This window comes from Camarhynchus parvulus, chromosome 1 (genome assembly GCF_901933205.1).
Source record: "Camarhynchus parvulus chromosome 1, STF_HiC, whole genome shotgun sequence".
NCBI classification, from domain to species: Eukaryota; Metazoa; Chordata; class Aves; order Passeriformes; family Thraupidae; genus Camarhynchus; species Camarhynchus parvulus.
Genome location: NC_044571.1, coordinates 41701702 through 41718989, shown reverse-complemented (window position 1 = coordinate 41718989; position 17288 = coordinate 41701702). Strand labels below are relative to the sequence as shown.

Here is a 17288-nt window from a genome sequence, read left to right as displayed (position 1 = left end):
TGCACTTGTGCTTTTTTGGGGAAGGAGAAGATGTCCACATCTTGGAACAAACCTCTGTGACTTGCAGCCAAGTGTAAAGCTAACAAGCACTGCAGTCAGATCTATGGGGAGCTCCATGCCTTCTCCACACAGCTGCCGTGGGACTGGTGCTTAAAACAGCAAAGCAGGCATGGGTCTGTTTCAGAAGGAAGTCTGCTTGGTACTTTCTGGAGCTTAAGTCTGGCATATAAAGAAGAGAGCATGTGAAGATTTTTGTTTATTGTGTTAAGGTTACAAGCATCAGCTGCTTAAAGCTAATTAGTTGCTGAAAACTTTAAATCTAACATAGGAGACAAGGATCCTGTTCATATGCTGTTCAAAGGATATACTGTAAATCCAGTTTATCACATGGCTATTGCCACAAAAATTATGATAAATTTGTGTCTGTGTATAGACAAATATATCTGATTCATGGCAAAACCTTTTTTATTGCCACGAATTTCTGTTCAATTGCTTGTTTTTCACTTGTTAATGAACATCAAAAGATTTAATTATTTTGCAGAGGGGATCTAACAGAAGTTAAGCAAACTTTTTTGTTTTAATACAAAACATACAAACAATATATGTTTCTACATACAACTTACAGCCATGTTTTGAAAATGTAGCAAGGCAAATACAGCTTATACCTATATACTATGGCAGAAATCCAATATTCATCTGCTGTTCATATTGCAAGAAAATGAGATCATTAAGGTCAGAAAGAACAGCTGCTTTAATTGTAACACCCCTATAGATCATATCAAAATTTTCATCATCTCACACAAATTCTAAGAACATACCCCAAGGATTCATTTCTATCATCCTGCTTTTTCTTGAGAAGGAGATTACATAAGTACACTCCAAAGCACTGGCTGCTTCAAGAAGCTGTGTAAAATAATTTTACCCCAAGCTTGATAATGCTATGGCAACTAATATTAATCTAACTTTTAAAGTCTTTATTCCTCTTTCTGTGGTGGCAGCAGTAGGGGAAATATTTTTGACATCTGGGAAGCTGCCCTGCAGGCTTCACAGTGCTGCTGCCCCACATCCCCCCAGACTCCTGCTGAGGAGTGCTCAGTATCCACACCTACAGCCGGCAGGGCTGGTCTGCCTGAGGACCCCAAAGGTATCCCTTCTTTAAGGGAATGGCTGCTTTGTGTTTTAACAGATGCTATGCTTCTGGTAGCGGAGAGATTAGAGGGACCATTCAACATTGAATCAGTCATGGATCCTATTGATGTCAAGATTTCTGAAGCCATCATGAACATGCAAGAGAACAGCATGCAGGTGTCAGCAAAGGTACTGTGTCAGTCGTGCCTTCTCTGTTATTGAATGTCACAAGTGGGGGGAAAAACATCTCCACCAATTTTTCTGTCTAGACTTTAAGAAAGATTGTCCAGACCACCAGAAATTACTTTTGCATGTTCAAAAGTTCACCAGACTGGCTTTAAATTCCTTGTTAAACTAGTTAAACAAGCTTGAATTTTTCAAAAGGAAGTGGGAGAAAGCTACCATTTATTAAACTTCAAAGTAATAACTCTCATAGTAAGAGATTTAAGGAAAATAGGGTGTTCTGAAAACCAGTGGTAACTCTGTAAGCATTATCCTGCAGAGTATACTTGATAACTTCCACTCATGTCTCATCTGTGATTCTCCATATTAACTTCCAAACACATTTTGATTTATCCAGGTCAGACTGAGCACAATGTGTTTGAGGTGAATACACAAAATGTTCCATTTGACCTCCTTTAATAGCCACTCTAGGGAAATACTACATTGGCTGGTCTCTGATTACCAGACCTCAGTTTGATAGAGTTTTGTCTGGATTCTGACACAAAGATAAACAGAGCTAATGATACTGGCTGCCTCCTTTCCATTTTTAATGTGTGTGAGTACACACAGGTCACCACCACCTCCGAACCCCCTGTTAATAAGATCCTTCAAATTCAGTAGCAGGTGCTGTTGAGCCAATAGTCAACAATTAATGGCTTTGCCTTAATATTCATCGGTGCACCGTGGCTGAAATTCTAAAGTCAACAGGTCGCCAAGCTATCTGCATTAGGAGCTTCTATCTCCCATTTAACTCCCAGCAGTCAGTCAGTCAGTCAGTCAGTCAGTCAGTCAGTCAGTCAGTCAGCCAGTCAGCCAGTCAGCCAGCCAGTCAGTCAGGTGCTGGCCAGACTGCCATCTAAGTCAGTGATTTTCCATTGCTTGGAAGGAAGCTGCTGTAGCTGGGGAAAAAAAAGTGGTAACAAAAAGCAGGAGCCTGAGGTTTACATTCTTCCTGTCAACCCAAAATTAGATGCTTTTTATGGCCCCATTGCTGCAGGTTGCTAAGAGTTTCCTTCAATATGCCTTTTGCTTTCAACCTACATGAAGTTCCTTGGATTTTAAAAGCAGTCTACATCCTGCAGGATGAGACTTTATTCTGGCACCAGTCATCAAGGTGTTTAACAGCCAAATTCTCTCAAAAATTTTGGGAATTAAAGGTCAGCTTCAGCAAACTCAGCTCTTACCTCAAAAAAGAAACAAAAAATATTTTCACTTAAAACTCACCCCAGGCCCATGTGTATTTTGTTTTCCTTTTTACTTTTGACTTTTTCCTTTTTACTTTTTACTGTTTGGTTTTCACAGTTTTTCCATTAGCTGAAAAGCTGCATCCCCTGCCAGAGTCCAATGATGTTTTGGCATGAGCTCATCTCACTATTTGTTCATAGCAGAGCGGATTGTTTCTCCTGTCCCTCACAAATATTTTATTTGCTATAAAGATTAATAGCAATGTCATTTGCAATGCAATAGTTTTTCCTCTAAGAGAAACCTTAGATAATTTTTTTTAATCTTGTAGAACAGAAAAGAAATTATATCAGCAAAATTTATTTCATTATATTTTCATAGATAACAGAGCTGTCTATCCTTGAGGGACCTTTGTGTGTTCTCTGTAGACCATTATTCTTGTGAAATGTGATTTCCTTGATCTCCTAGGTTACAGCCGTCTTTTTTCATGTAACATGGAAATGCTTTACCCTTTTATAAAAAGGCAAAGGCTTTGGGTATAGTGCTGTCCTCTTCTGCGCCAGGTCAGACTTGCAAAGATGCTATACAAGCAGACTTTGATCCATCTTCTGTCATCTAATTTTTCCCCCTTATACAAATTGACCACTTAGAGCTTCAGGGGAAATGACAGACACCTCACCAGATGTAGTGAGGTGCATGGAATGCTACTGCAGACCTAATGTGGGAGAAAAGCCACTCTCATCAATTAATCTGAGATGCCACTCAGAAAGCAGGGTGTTGGAATCATGATCTTTTCTATTTTCTCATTCTTCCGACAATTTTGTACTTTTTATTCGACTGTACCTACTGAAAAATGTGGTGACTAGGAATCATAGCTATTTTTTCCCAAGTCAGTCAGTGACTTTTTACAGTGGAAAAATTATGATGCACTAATAATGTTATGCCTGCAACACCCACATACACATAGATTGTTTTTCACCACTGACATGCAGCCTTTTCTATCTAAAAACCTGGCTGAGTCTGGGAGAAGAGTCTATGCTGTATTCAGTAGATTATTCTGCCATGTTATATAATGTTGTCTTTTCTTTTAAAAGGAGTGGAAAATATGAGAACAAAAGATTTCTTCCTCAAGGAGCTCTCACTTACTTCACCCTCTTTGTAGGCAGAAGACCCATTTATTTAATCCAAAATCCAGCGCTCCTGTTTCATATAGTTATATAAAATTGCCCTATTCCAAAAGCCCAAAAAACAGCCAATGACTTAACAATTAATCAGTGCAGAAAGTCAAGGCTTATTGCATGAGTTCACTCCTTGTCTTTCATTTCCTTAGAAGACACAAACCCTCTGTCTTCCTCTTTTGATAGCTGCACGTCAATAGTGAGACAGAGAATTAAAGAGATACCACATGTACCTCTTCTATCTTTGTCCTGCTGACCAAGGACATTCAGACTCAGACACATTCCAGTATCTCTCACTGCATAAAATGGAGCATCTCTGTTCCTAGGCCATTAATTTTTCTTGTTTGTATGATGATTACAGTCAATTCTTCTAGCACAGTTCACATTAAACATGTGCTAGTGTTACACTAAAGTCCTCCAATTCATGCTGAGGCTGCAATCTTTCTCTGTTTTCGTGGTATTTCTCGGCAGTTTATATTCAGCACGGGCTGTCCAGGAAGTCTGACCACAAATCTCTAGGCTTCTTGGCTGCTCACCTTGCACACCTGCCACGTCCCTTAATGACAGCCACACAAGGTCCTTATTTTGCCTCAGGGAAAATCCCATTCCTGACCACTGTGACAACTGGAGATGCTTGTCAAAAAAGAGCAATGGTATAGAGAGTCAACACCCCAAGGCTGCTGGAAGGATCTATGTACTCTGAATATGCCCAAACTTTCCCTTCTCCAAGAGAAGACAAGGACTGCTGATCATCAAAACCACTTCCATAGATTCATCATCTAACACCTGCAGCCATTCTTACAGATCTCCCTCCACAAACCACAGCACAGAGAGTGCAAAACAATCAGCCTGGGCTGCCTGAGATGCTTCCCAAGACATCAGCACCTTTTAGGAATAGGCCTTGCAGGCTGGGTCTGCCCAGATTAGAGTAATGTTCCCTGAAGGTTGCCTCTGGCAGAAGTCATGGAGCCATAGATTTACCTTGGATTTCTGCTTATAATAGCTGAGACAGGATGTCCTCTTTATTGAAATCTGTTTGTAATTCTCCAGTGACACCTTTTTGGTATTTGAACAACATATTGCCAAATTTAGTGCTCAGCAACATGTTGATTATTTCTCAGGCAAAATTTTTACATTTTGTGCTTTGTTTCCCAAAGTTCAGCTCATATCCAAGACTTAGTCATACCATACATTTACCTTATTCTTATTGTCATTGTCATTCTCCTTGACGTAATTCAGGTAGTCATATAAAACAAGCATGTTTTGAGAGCCTTCACAATCTTCCCACAAGGCTGTCAGTACCAACACCTTCCGCTCCTGCTTCAAGTCAAAAAGTAAATGCTACATCTGCTCCAGTTTAAAAACATGAATGTTTACTAGTTGATACCTGCAGAGATTGCTCATTCACAAGTGGAGGACAACTCAAAATACAGCACAAAAGATGTTATAGCATCCAATTTTTTTCACAATGGAGAAATTTCCTAATCTGGTTGCATCAACATAATCATGTCTCCATTGCTGCTCAAAACACAACATACTGAACTATTTTCTGCAACAGTCTAGTCCTATACAAGTATGTTAGACTGCTGGAAGAGTAATTTGGCTGCTGTTGAAGATTGCATGCAAGATGTTTTCCATTACCATCTGTATGGCTGATTACCTTGTCAAGTGAGCAGTTTGCCTTATCTCTCTCTTTGAATGACCACATTCACACCTTCCTCGGGAGGGGACCTCTGCTGATAACAGACTATTGAATATCGGTGCATGACTGATAAGAACTATAACATCCCATTGTGAGATGCTCCGCCCAGAGGGAGGAGCCAAGCATTGCTACCCCATATACTCCAAGATTCTGAAATTGCAGTTTCAGTTTATTTCTCCACGAGATTCCCCAGAGGAACAGCAGCTACCTTTTCCTCCTGGATCTTCAGAGGAAGACTACATCCTTCTCTACAGAACCCCCTTGCTCCAACAGAACCACACCTGATACTTCAGAGGACTGCAGCCACATTTTCAATCGGACTGCCACCAGCACCCTGACCAACAGGGTGTCAGGTTGGGTTCTGACTCTGTCAGTGTTGTTCCAGTGGACTGTATTGTTTATTTTATTCTTTTTATTTCTTCCCTATTAAAGAACTGTTATTGCCTGCTCCCATATCTTTGCCTGAGAGCCCCTTAATTTAAAATTGTAGCAATTCGGAGGGATGGGGAGGGTTTACATTCTCAATTTCAGGGGAGGCTCCTGCCTTCCTTAGCAGACTCCTGTCTTTCCAGACCAAGACAGCTGCCATGACAATATTTTTCCACTTTCATATAGTCTATCCCATAACTGAGTTTCTCCTTAGTAAGTCTTAAATCTGCTTTTATCTGAGTTGATGGATGTGCCATTTTAACCTATAAATATATGTTCCTTCTCAGCAATTACTTCAGCTAAATGGATGAATGAGCTCCATGACATAGCAGACTACCTATGCATTATTTATAAGGAGGATATCTTCAAAGAACTACATCCAAAGTTCTTCTTAAAATAGTCCACAAGTTTCATACTAAGAAAACCTCTTCATTTATCTGTGTTCTTTCCAGAGCTCTGTGCAGGAAAATATATAATGGCATTTCAGGTAAAAAAATCAATGCTATTCTATTTGAAGAGTCAATGGAGCAGAATCATACAGAGACACTCAACTGGAAACACTGAGCACTAGCACACGGCTAAATAACAGAATGACCCAAGGTTTCACAGAGAACAAAATTTGTCTTCTGCAAAAATTCAAAACCTCAAATTCTCCTGGGAAAAGGGCTCTTTTTTCTACAGTATCTACATCCTAGTCCTGATGTAGGTACTTCCATTTAGTCAGCTCAAGAGATGTAATTCTTCACTGGCTCTGTTGACTTGTTCTCACGGCTTGGTTAATATCCCTGACCATAGAGATTTGGTCCATTTGAGCTTTAACAGCAGTTCTGCGGGGAATGGTTTCGTGTTATAAAATCTTAACAGGTGTCTCAGATATCCCAGAACATCCTAAACAACTGCAGATGCTGATGAGAGAGAAACAGAAGAAAGCTTTTGATCTCCCCTATCTTAGATGCATAGCTTAAATATAGACGCATACATGATGACAACTAAAGTTAGCTTTCCGAATTCCGAATGGAATCTATTCTCTAAATTCAGATTAAATGGACTGCACCAATTTTTTAGAGAGTGAGTTTATGCTAGCAATTCACAGCATGTGTAATGAAACACTTGAATATATTCCCAGAAATTGTTCAATACCTCTCAGTAGCATTGTAAAGAATGTATTTCATGTGCTTCTTCTTAGGAAGCATTTGTTAATATCAGTTATCATCTTTACATTTTGCGTTCTGTCAATACCAGGATGCAAATTTTAAAATGTCTCTTTTGCATTCAAAATTCAGTTACTGAATATTGTATCCTTACTGCATTTCTGTTAGGTCGTTTAAAAAGCAAGTTATTTCTTTTTCTGTCATGTAAATATTACTGTCTAGTTTCCATCTCTATTATTGTCTGACTGTATGTAAATTTGTTTGTATAAAACCACTTGCTGAAACTATTTCTATGAAGATAAATGCCACAAAGTCTCTGCTGGGTTTTTTTCAGTACATCATAAGAAAGATGTTATATAAATTATGTAGACTTGCAGTTGCACCACATGGCCATACAAGTAGCTTAACAATCACACACTGGGACTTTTAAGGAGACATTCCCTCACTTTCCTTTCTCCTGAGAATCTGGTTTTATGTTTTCTATAATTGTCACTTGCTTTGGAGGCAAATACCCAGTTGCTTAATTGAGTAAATGGGATTTTAGAGATATCTAAATAAACAATTATGTTTTCAGTGCTGAAAGAAACTTAAGTAAACTCTTGTAAGTATAATTCATGCTCTTAACGTATAGATTTCACTCTTTAAATTGTCATACACCATCACATACAAATCTTGAATATTAATCTTAGTTGAATTTTCTTCATAGAAGAAAAATAAGATTCTTTCCTGATGAAAGATTTAGAGCTTTACAAGCTAAAATCTTTTTTCTTGGTTGATTAAATTAATTTACTGTCCAATAGCCCTCAGGACTAGGGAGGCTTGAAACTCTTAAAACAGATATTCTCAAACCAGACCAAACAGTATTCCACTCATAAATTAAAAATCCCAATGGCCACACAACAGCTGACTTGCTGGACTTTAAGCCAAAGCAGACCTGATGACTGGACATATATTTAGTATTAATCAGCTTCTTTGAGCAAGCTTTGAATCACTTGGGGCCTCTAAATTAACATCAGGAAACCGAACTGAGAGCCAGCTTAATGTATCCTGATAGAAACAGAAGTTGCACCATCGACTGGGGTCGCTCTTCCACGGGGTGCAGTCCTTCAGGCACAGCCTGCTCCATGTGGATCTCTTCACAGGCTCACAAGTCCTGCCAGCAAACCTGCTCCAGAGTGGGCTCCTCTGTCCCCAGGTCTGCAGGACCCTGCCCCAGCACAGGCCTCCCACGGGGTCACAGCCTCCTCCCAGGCACCCACCTGCCCTGGTGTGGGTGTCCTCCATGGGCTGGGGGTGGATCTCTGTGTCCCCAGGGCCCTCCATGGGCTGCAGGGACGCAGCTGCCTCACCATGGGCTGGCTGCACCATGGGCTGCAGGGGAATCCCAGCTCTGGCACCTGCAGCACCTCCTGCCCCTCCTTCTGCACTGACCTTGGCGTCTGCAGGGCTGTTCCTCTCACATGCTCTCACCCTGCTCTTCCCTGGCCACAATTTCATCTGCACAATGACTTTTTTTCCTTCTTAACAATGTTATCACAGAGGCTTTACTGTCATTTCTGACTGGCCCAACCTTGGCCAGCAGAGCTGTCCTGAAGCCTGCTGCCATTGACTCTGCCAGACATGGGGGAAGTTTCTGGAGTTTCTCACAGAAACCATCCCTGGAGTCCCCCCACTAATAAAACCTGGCCACAGAAACCAACATAGCCACACAAAAAGGAGTAATTTGGTCCTACAACCAAAACACAGCATTTGCACAGTTTTCACCCCCACAAAGCTCATTCAAACAGTCTGTGTATGGCATTGTATAATATAACTTATGAGAAATTCTGACATTTAATTCTTTTTCTTTTGAATGGAGGCAAAATGTTGAAACAGTCACAAAACCAGAAGGATGACTCTAAAACTGAAAAAATTGATGTGAAGGCAAACACTAGGATTCTAGTTCATGAGAGCACTTGAAAATTTTAACTCAGTGGATTTTCTCCTTTTTTCAGATGTGCAGCTTGTGTGAAAACGCCTCTGGGAAATATGCTTGATATCCAGTAGCCTTCTGTGTCCTTTAGTACCTACCAGATACACAACATTGAAACTTTTTTCCAGATGGAAGTATATGAAAAATTTCATAACTGCGAACACTTTCTATACCCAGAAAACAAACACACTAGCAGAAAATAATCATCACTGTTGCCCACTCAGTTTGCCTCACCCTTCTAGGGAGAGATTGGGAGGGAATAAGAAAGTTATCCAAGTTACAAAACTATTTCATCATTGACCTTTTCTCTAAGACTACAAATAAGATTGCAAGGTACAAAGAGCTGTCGGTAGGGATTATGGATGACCTGTGATTCTGGGTAAACACTGCATTTTAACAAAACTGAAAACAGCTATCAACTATGTCCTGCCACAAAGGATATCCTTTTGTTTATTTCTCTTCCTGGGAAGACAGTAATTAAGATGCTTTCAGACGTTAATTTCTCATAATAATCACCTTCTTAAATTAAGGGGGTTTTAAGTTCCCTATATGTTTCCATACCTTCACCAAGTGATTAATAATGCTAAATTATTAACCTGAGTTTTAATGCAGGCCAAGCCCTCAATTCAGTAGTATAAAAATGTCAATCAAGTCTTGTTTTGAGTATACAAAAAAAAAAGAATAAAGAGGCTACAAAATACCTGCTTTCCTTTTTTTATGATTCTCATTTAACCAACATATAACCAAGAATGTCTTTCTTCAGGTTTTCCAAGGATGTGGCCAACCTAAACCAGCACCTGCCCTGAGATCTTCCCGTTCCGTCCCTGAAAACTTCAATACCCGGTTTAGACCATATATCCCAGAGGAGAGACCTACAACTGCTGCTGGCACAAGTTTGGATAGGCTGGTAAGGCAAAATATATTCCATTTTCAGATTAGTACAAAAGGCTTGGCTATACACTAGAAGGTGTTCATCTCCTGATTTAATAATTTTATGATCACTCTTTATAGTTTCTTTGCCAGCTGTTCCAGCATTCAGTAAAGCTTTTTTTCTCCACTGGAAACAGTATAGAATTTCATTGTAGGAGAGCAATATGGCTCAGTTTTTATGTATTAGACTTGTTAGAAGAGAATAAATTCTTTCCTACAGGCCAGAAACCACATAAGCCTTTGCAGGTACTTTGCAGTATAAATTATGTATCAAAAGTGATCTACATCAGTATTTTATATTTTTTTATCTTATAAAAAAAGTAATGTATTAAGGCCATTTTTATCATCTAGTTCTTTAACTTACACCCTTCCAAAGGCACCTCAATTTGTTTCACTTCTTTACTAAATTATAAAATTATCACTGCTTTATTTCCATCCATCTCAAGAATTGACTTTAATCAGCTAAAACTTCAGTGATCATTAATCTTGTTTTACTTACTCAATCATTTTGGGAAAACAATACTTCAACATAAGATTATTTTCTTTACTACCAATCATCGGATTCACATTTCAGACTTCAATGTTCTTGCTATTTATAAATCTATAGATTTATAGAGGGATAATTAGTACAGCTGTTAGTACCATCCCAGCAATCATCTGTAGGTAAAACCGATGAGCAAAACTGAAGAGCTTCTGATTTAACAAAGGCTATATCACATGTCCTTAGCTAATTGCTGCACACTTGCAGAGCACTGCTCTGTCTTGCCAAAGAAAGGACCCAAATATAACAATGCAGATGAGGACCCAGGTATCTTCTTGATGCCATCATTCATCAAATTCATGGGATGTCACAGTAGTTTTTCACAGTTCCAAGTCTTTCCAATCACTTCTGTCTATGTTGTACTCTATGTACTCTATACTGTCAATTTTCATGGCAACCCAATAGGAAAATAACATGCCATTTCTAGTCAAGACTTGGGATTACCCTGCAGCAAAAAGCAACATTTGTTAGTTCTCTGAACTTCTGGAAATATTGTAGCCTGGTTATCCTAAAAGGAGAAGGAGAGAAGATGCTTACATCCATTGTAGATCCAACCACAGCAGGATCATAGTGCAGTGCACAGCTCAGGCTAAAAATCTGACTAGCAATACTCAATCTATATTTGATGGGATCTTAATTTTACCCTTTCACTTTAGATTCAGAGAACCAGTCCTTCTGCACTGCTCAGAGCAGAGGCCTGGATCTTAATGTAGAATTAGTCAAGGTGAAGTGAAAGGTCACCAAAGCCTTTAGGTTTCTATCATGCTTTGTCAAATCTAAAGGTTGCAAACAGCTGAAATGAGAGGAAGAGCATTAAAAGGAAGAGGCTGGAAGCACAGTTCAGCTTGGATTAGTCTGATGATCTAAGAACAGTTCAAGCATTTTCGTAATGAAAAAGGAAGGTTGAAGATGCATTACATATTGACATAAGAAGGATACTTCTAAACACATTAATATCCTTTTTAAAATACTAACTTGCAAAATAATGAACAGCACACTGAATAAAGCAGAAATGTGTCCTATGCTGACAGCCTTTAAAGGCTGAAACTAATGAAAGTTGCCAATACAGAAAATTCTTTATGACTTCTAGACTTTGAAAGGGGAATTTATCTCCATATGATTTAACTAGTCTTGTTCATGCATTATTTCAGGAAAAAAACAAGGAGTTTAACATTTCTGCTGTTCATTTAAAAAATGTTCAAATCAAATTCCTATTTCCTGTTCTTGCTGATGGTATCTAAAATAATTACTATTTATGGTCTGTTAATGATGAGTGTTGGTATCAAATCCATCTTCAAATGGCAGTGATGAATGTGTTGTCTCCTTCTGGGCTGGGACCAACCATCTCTCAGTTCAGAGATGGCTGGTGATCTCAGTGGAGCTAGGAAAGGTAGTTTATGTGGATTAGAGCAGACGGCCTTATTTCAGAGCTGTAATCCCTTAGCAGCTCTCAGGAAAGGTCACTGCCTGCATCTCACACCATCTTGGGTAATTTTATCCAGAAGGATATAAATGCTACACTCCTGCCTCACAGAAACCCCATTTAACCTGTGTTGGAATCTCAGCTTTCCATGCACTGAATCATTCCCTGAATGATGTATCTCTCTTCATTAACTGCAGCCAGAGCTTGGAGGACCAGCTTCATTTGGATACTCCTAATCCTTGCATTGTTAACAGGGTGTAACATGCACAGCAGTTTTCTTCTCTACACACTGATCATTTTCTGTTGCTTACTTCATATAAATACACTGCAATATTAGTATTTTGTTGGTATTTTCAAACACTTAAAGACCGTTTTGATTGTTATAGGTATAAGAAACAAGTCTTTTCTTGTGATTCAGAAGACTTCAGTGTTACTTTAATGCTTTTAGAAGTCTGTTCTGGAGTGTGTATTCATGAAACACTGTCAGACCACTTGACTTTAAACTGTCAACATAAAGTCCAAACATACAGTTACAAAAACCTCAAAAGAAGTGACAAACCATTCTGCTTTCATCTGTCTTTGACAGCATAAAAACCAAGTTTAGAAAATATTTTCTCTGCATCTCAATGTTATACAAACATGCAGCATATCTGAACTAAATTCTGTTTTACTCACGCTCATATCCCCACTTATAAGCTTAATTCAGTTGGACATATTTTATCAGGTAGGTTGCAAAAAGCAGCCCTCATAAGAAGCCTACACTGAAACCACCAGGTACTCAGCCCACCTGAAAAATTGTTCCTTCATCCTTGCCTGAGCTCATGCTATTAACTCAGATATTCCATTTCAAAAGGAGGCAAAGTGATTTCTCTGTGTTATTGTCATAGCTGTAACAAGTAAGTCTTAATAAATAAGAAATAGATCAAAATTAATTATAAGAAATGTGGAAAAATCGAAATATCCCCCAAAAGCTGTGATATATGTGGTTTTAAAGCATCTGATGTATTTAGGAAGCTATGTAGAGCTTGGGAGACTTGTCTCAGCATGGATGAAAAGCACCATCTGAGATATCCTAGAGTATCTGAAATATGGGACCAGCAAGGGACTCAAGGAGACCAGCACACTTCTGGGGCAGCAGAGGGGAGCTGGCTTGAATATACTACAGAAGCTCAAGCAATTCAAGACATTTATGCTCAGACAATTCAATGACATCTTCACACTGGGCCCAAAAGTCAGGCTCTTTCAGAAGTCAGTGGAGAGAGACACATATCTTTGGAGAGTGATTCACCCTATCTGTCACAGACATCTCTCAAAGACTGGGAAATAAAAGACTCAGTTGGAATATGCACATGTAGACAGACAAGACTGAAATGCCTTGGAGTATTTAAGTCATCTAACTGAGCTGGCAGATAGAACAGTAATTTGAGATGCTTATGCTCCCCTGGATTGGCATTTGAAGTCTGGATAGAACACCCTAGAGGATGTTCACTATGAGGCATCCAAGTGGGACAACAGAACTGAGCCCCAGCTGTTCTCTGCAGGTTGCACCCTGTGAAATTCAGCTGCATAAATATAGTCATCTAATGCTCTTTGAGATGCCTGTGCTCTCCAAGATGTCCAAAGGTGAAAGTGAGGTTGCAGGAGACCTGGTTGGAAGTTAAATGGAATATCTCAGAGGTGCTAAATTGACTTGCTCTGCCTACATTTCAATAACTGTATTCCACCTTATACTGGCTGTAACAGCAGCAAAAATGAGGACTTTTCTGATTCAGTGTAGAATTCCATAGTGCAGACACTTAGAACCAGCTACCTTGATTTGAGTCCAGATGACTATCATTTTGACTGTTAACAGAGAGAAATAAAGGCCTTAGTTCAGTTATCTAAGCACGGGTTTAGGTAACTTATTTGAGATCACATATTTCTAAAGCACAATTCATCTCCTCCTAAAGTATACATTTGAACAGCTCAGAGAAATCTTTCCTTATCCCTCTGTTACAAAGTGCCAAAAAGTGACAATCTTAGTCCAGGCATCTAGCAAGTACACCTGAAGATCAGTAAATTTTAAAAATTGTCAAAAATTACATAGTTTTAATGCCTCCTTCTGTAGAGCATGATCTAAAGTTTTCATTTAAAATCAACTGCTTATAAAGACTCGTTATCTTCTCTGTGGTTGCCTGTTTGGTATAACCTGTGGTTTATTTTGTTTTGTTCTGTTTTGTTTTTCTGTTCCCTGAATCTGTTTCCCTCTTGCTTCCCAGAGGACTATCTGGAGGACAATGCAACATGGTGTAAGCTTTGGTATTCTTATTCTTCACTTCATTCCCATTTGTCTTTGTATGATGATGGACAAAACACTTGTTTAAGTTTCATCTTCACCATCTTTACTTTGTGTGTGTGTCTTGTAGGCTCAAATACTAGCAGTTCTTTCTGTAATCTTTCTGTAAGTTTGCATTCTAATTTCATTTTGCCAAGTGCCCAGAGCTGCTCCTGCCTTCCAGTATTTTTCTCTCACCCCAAGGATGATGCCTCATCCCCAGAAAGGAGCAATGTATTCCTCCAGTGTACTAAAACTGGTGTAAACATCCCCGTAGTCTCAAACCCTACAAGGGCATGTAGAGCAATGCAGACACTGCAGTAGCATTCAGCTCTGAGGCCTGTGCTTGGAGCAATGAAAATGAGCTCCCAGGCCTTCCTGGGCTCTCTCCCTAGAAATGCTCCTGTCTTGCTGGCCAATCTCCTTATGCTTTACAGCTTCATAAGTTTAGCGGCTGTTAGAGGTCCCCGGCTCCAGACAGAAAAGCCTTCCTCAGCAGAGCTCATTCAGCACAGCCAAAGGGTTTGAAAGCATAGATTTGCATTTAGCATGGACTTAATAGTCCAGCTTCTTAGCAGGACTAATTAGTCTACAGAGAGCACCATGCTGATACAGCCATGCTGCTTCCTGTGTTTGAGCTGCCCCCAGTACCTCTGTATCCACCACATCACTGTACAGCAGTGCTGTCATAATTCAGCTGGAATTTCTCCAGAGAACATACTGCAGCCTGCCCTGGCTGTACGTGTATAAAATAATTCCACATTTTCTTTCAGGAGGACATGCAAGTTTTCTTGATTTTTCACCAGAGAGCTGATGCACTCTTAAACATATAATACATAATGCACATGCATACTGTGGAGACAGACAACTGAGAAATTGGCCAAGGCATTCATGGGTGATTTGCATTCACATACAGTACAGTGGCTGCATAGATTAGTGGATGAGCATCCACCTCATCTGAGAAAGAACACCTTTTGTACTCTTTACCCTGGGGAGGGGAATATACTGTGTCACACTTTGTGGAAAAAATGTCCTTTTAGAGTCTCTTCTGATTTCCTTAAAGTAAAAGCAGATAAAGTCTCAATTTCCATGAGGAAGATACCCTGAACTACCCTTTTTAGGAATAAATTCCAATGTACTTTAAGTCTCTTTTTAACTTTTTTATTCCACAGTGCTATGGTTTTTGTTACAGTGAAAAAATGTGATGGTAATCTAACAAATCAGTTGTGAGCAACTTTTTCCCACTGCTCCAAAACTACATGAAATGGAAAATATTACTTAAAAATACATCATCTGCTTTGCATTTTAACTATAAAAGACTAAAAGTAACAAGACTGTAGACAAATCAGACATTGATCTGAATTGGCCAGAGAATCCTGCAGGGCATTCCTAAAAGTGAGGTTTTCATTTCAGTTTTGTTAGACTCCATTTGGTACACAATCTTGAACTGTTAAATATATGCCATGATAGCACAATTTTCCTGGGATAGGATGTTTAACCTCAAGATTTTTTTCCTCAAGAGACAATAGAATAAAATCCAGAAGGTATGAATCTTAAAGGGTTTAAAGTTCTGAGATTAATTTTTCAAGTATCTTCTGCATACAGAGGCCATGGGATAGTATACAAACAATGAGCCTGTACAATACATCATAATTCTGGAGTTTTGGGTCACACTCTTAAGTCTGAAGATCACTGGCTTGCACAAGTGTTTTGGAAGCCTACTGGCTTCCCACAGGCTACTACCCCAAAACGCTTAGATGTTGTGCTGCTGGATTTGATAACCCTGTGTGATGTTAATCAGCAGATGATTCCTGAAATGTACAGCTCCTCCAGTTTTACATTTTGCATGTTTACACAGAGTCCTGTTTCTTATTAGATGTTTGGATGCAATATGCAAAATTAATAAATATGTTTTACCACATTCATTGCGGTCATTTGGTGTTAGATTTAGGCCTTGATTGGTTCTCCAAACTAAGTGGTTGCTTAGTATCAAGTTTTGTTTAGTCTCAGTTTCTGTCTCGCAGCAATATCTAAGTTTAAGTCTGTGCGATCATTTTTTCCCTCATGGTTAATACCAGTTCCAGGTGGCAAGGGTGGATGAATGATGGTGGCTGTCAGAACCCTCCTGGGAGACCTGACAAAGTCCTGTTTTTAAAAATGGTGATATTATTCCGTCCCCCAGGTGAATGGCTGTGTATGCTGCTGTATCCGACACATTGCATTCCGAACGTGCGTGAGGTGGTTGCTAAGACAGAGCTTTGTTACAGTGGTTGCCTCTGTCTTCAGGTGGAATGGGTCTGCCTGCTGCTCAGACCCTGACCAGCATGGGCAAGGAAAGGCCATCTCCCAACAGTGACAGGAACCACATGTCTACATTAATTAGTTATCAAAGAAAATGCACTAATCTTGACTGCCAGGCAGTTGGTACCTTGCCTGAAGAGTGATGTCTCATGGAACACGGTGCTTGCATGCTCATCTTCTAAAATGGACTTTTTAGTACTGGTTGAACTTCCTTTACCTGATGGGTGTGAAGACCCTATGGGAGTCATCATCTCATTTCCAGGAAAGACATAGGGGTGTGAATGGTACTATGGATCACCGTTAGAGAGGTGGGGAATAAAAAATCTGCAGATAGAATCCACTCCTAATCACCAGACTTTCAGCAAACAGTAAGATGAAGAAATGGCACAGTTAAGGGTCTTCACTTGGTGTACATTAAAGAACTATGTGATTGCTGAACTTGGCTGTTAGCATAAACAAAAGTAAGATATCTAGGCACATCTGTGCCCATCAAACCAGATAAACATGAAGTGGGATTTATTTGTCCTAGCTTTTCATGTTTCTAGTGTTACAGTTGAAGTCTGAGCTATCGCTTCATTCCTTTACTAATAGATGGAGATAGCGCCTCCAGAGCTTGCTAAAAATACTCATTTGGAGAAGACAAGAATCTGAATTATCTCCTTCTCCCTACTGAGGATGAATAGAATCTGGATGATTAATTCAGAGATCCAGTTTGTAGATGTCTAAATGTGTCCATAACTCCTGGACTTGGAGCTAGGCTCTGTGAATCAGATGTGCACAAAGGAGATTTTGGTCTATAAGATATTGATGCATAG

At 39.5% G+C, this 17288-nt stretch overlaps 1 protein-coding gene across 1 annotated transcript in view; it reads left to right on the top strand.

Moving 5' to 3' along the window:
* The window catches only part of GPC6 (glypican 6), a 727318-nt gene that overhangs the window by 649079 nt on the left and 60951 nt on the right, over nucleotides 1-17288 (top strand). Inside the window, exons 5-6 of the mRNA XM_030946960.1 lie at nucleotides 1187-1317; nucleotides 9728-9871. Coding sequence (XP_030802820.1) covers nucleotides 1187-1317; nucleotides 9728-9871 — 275 coding nt within the window. The remainder of the gene's footprint in view (nucleotides 1-1186; nucleotides 1318-9727; nucleotides 9872-17288) is intronic.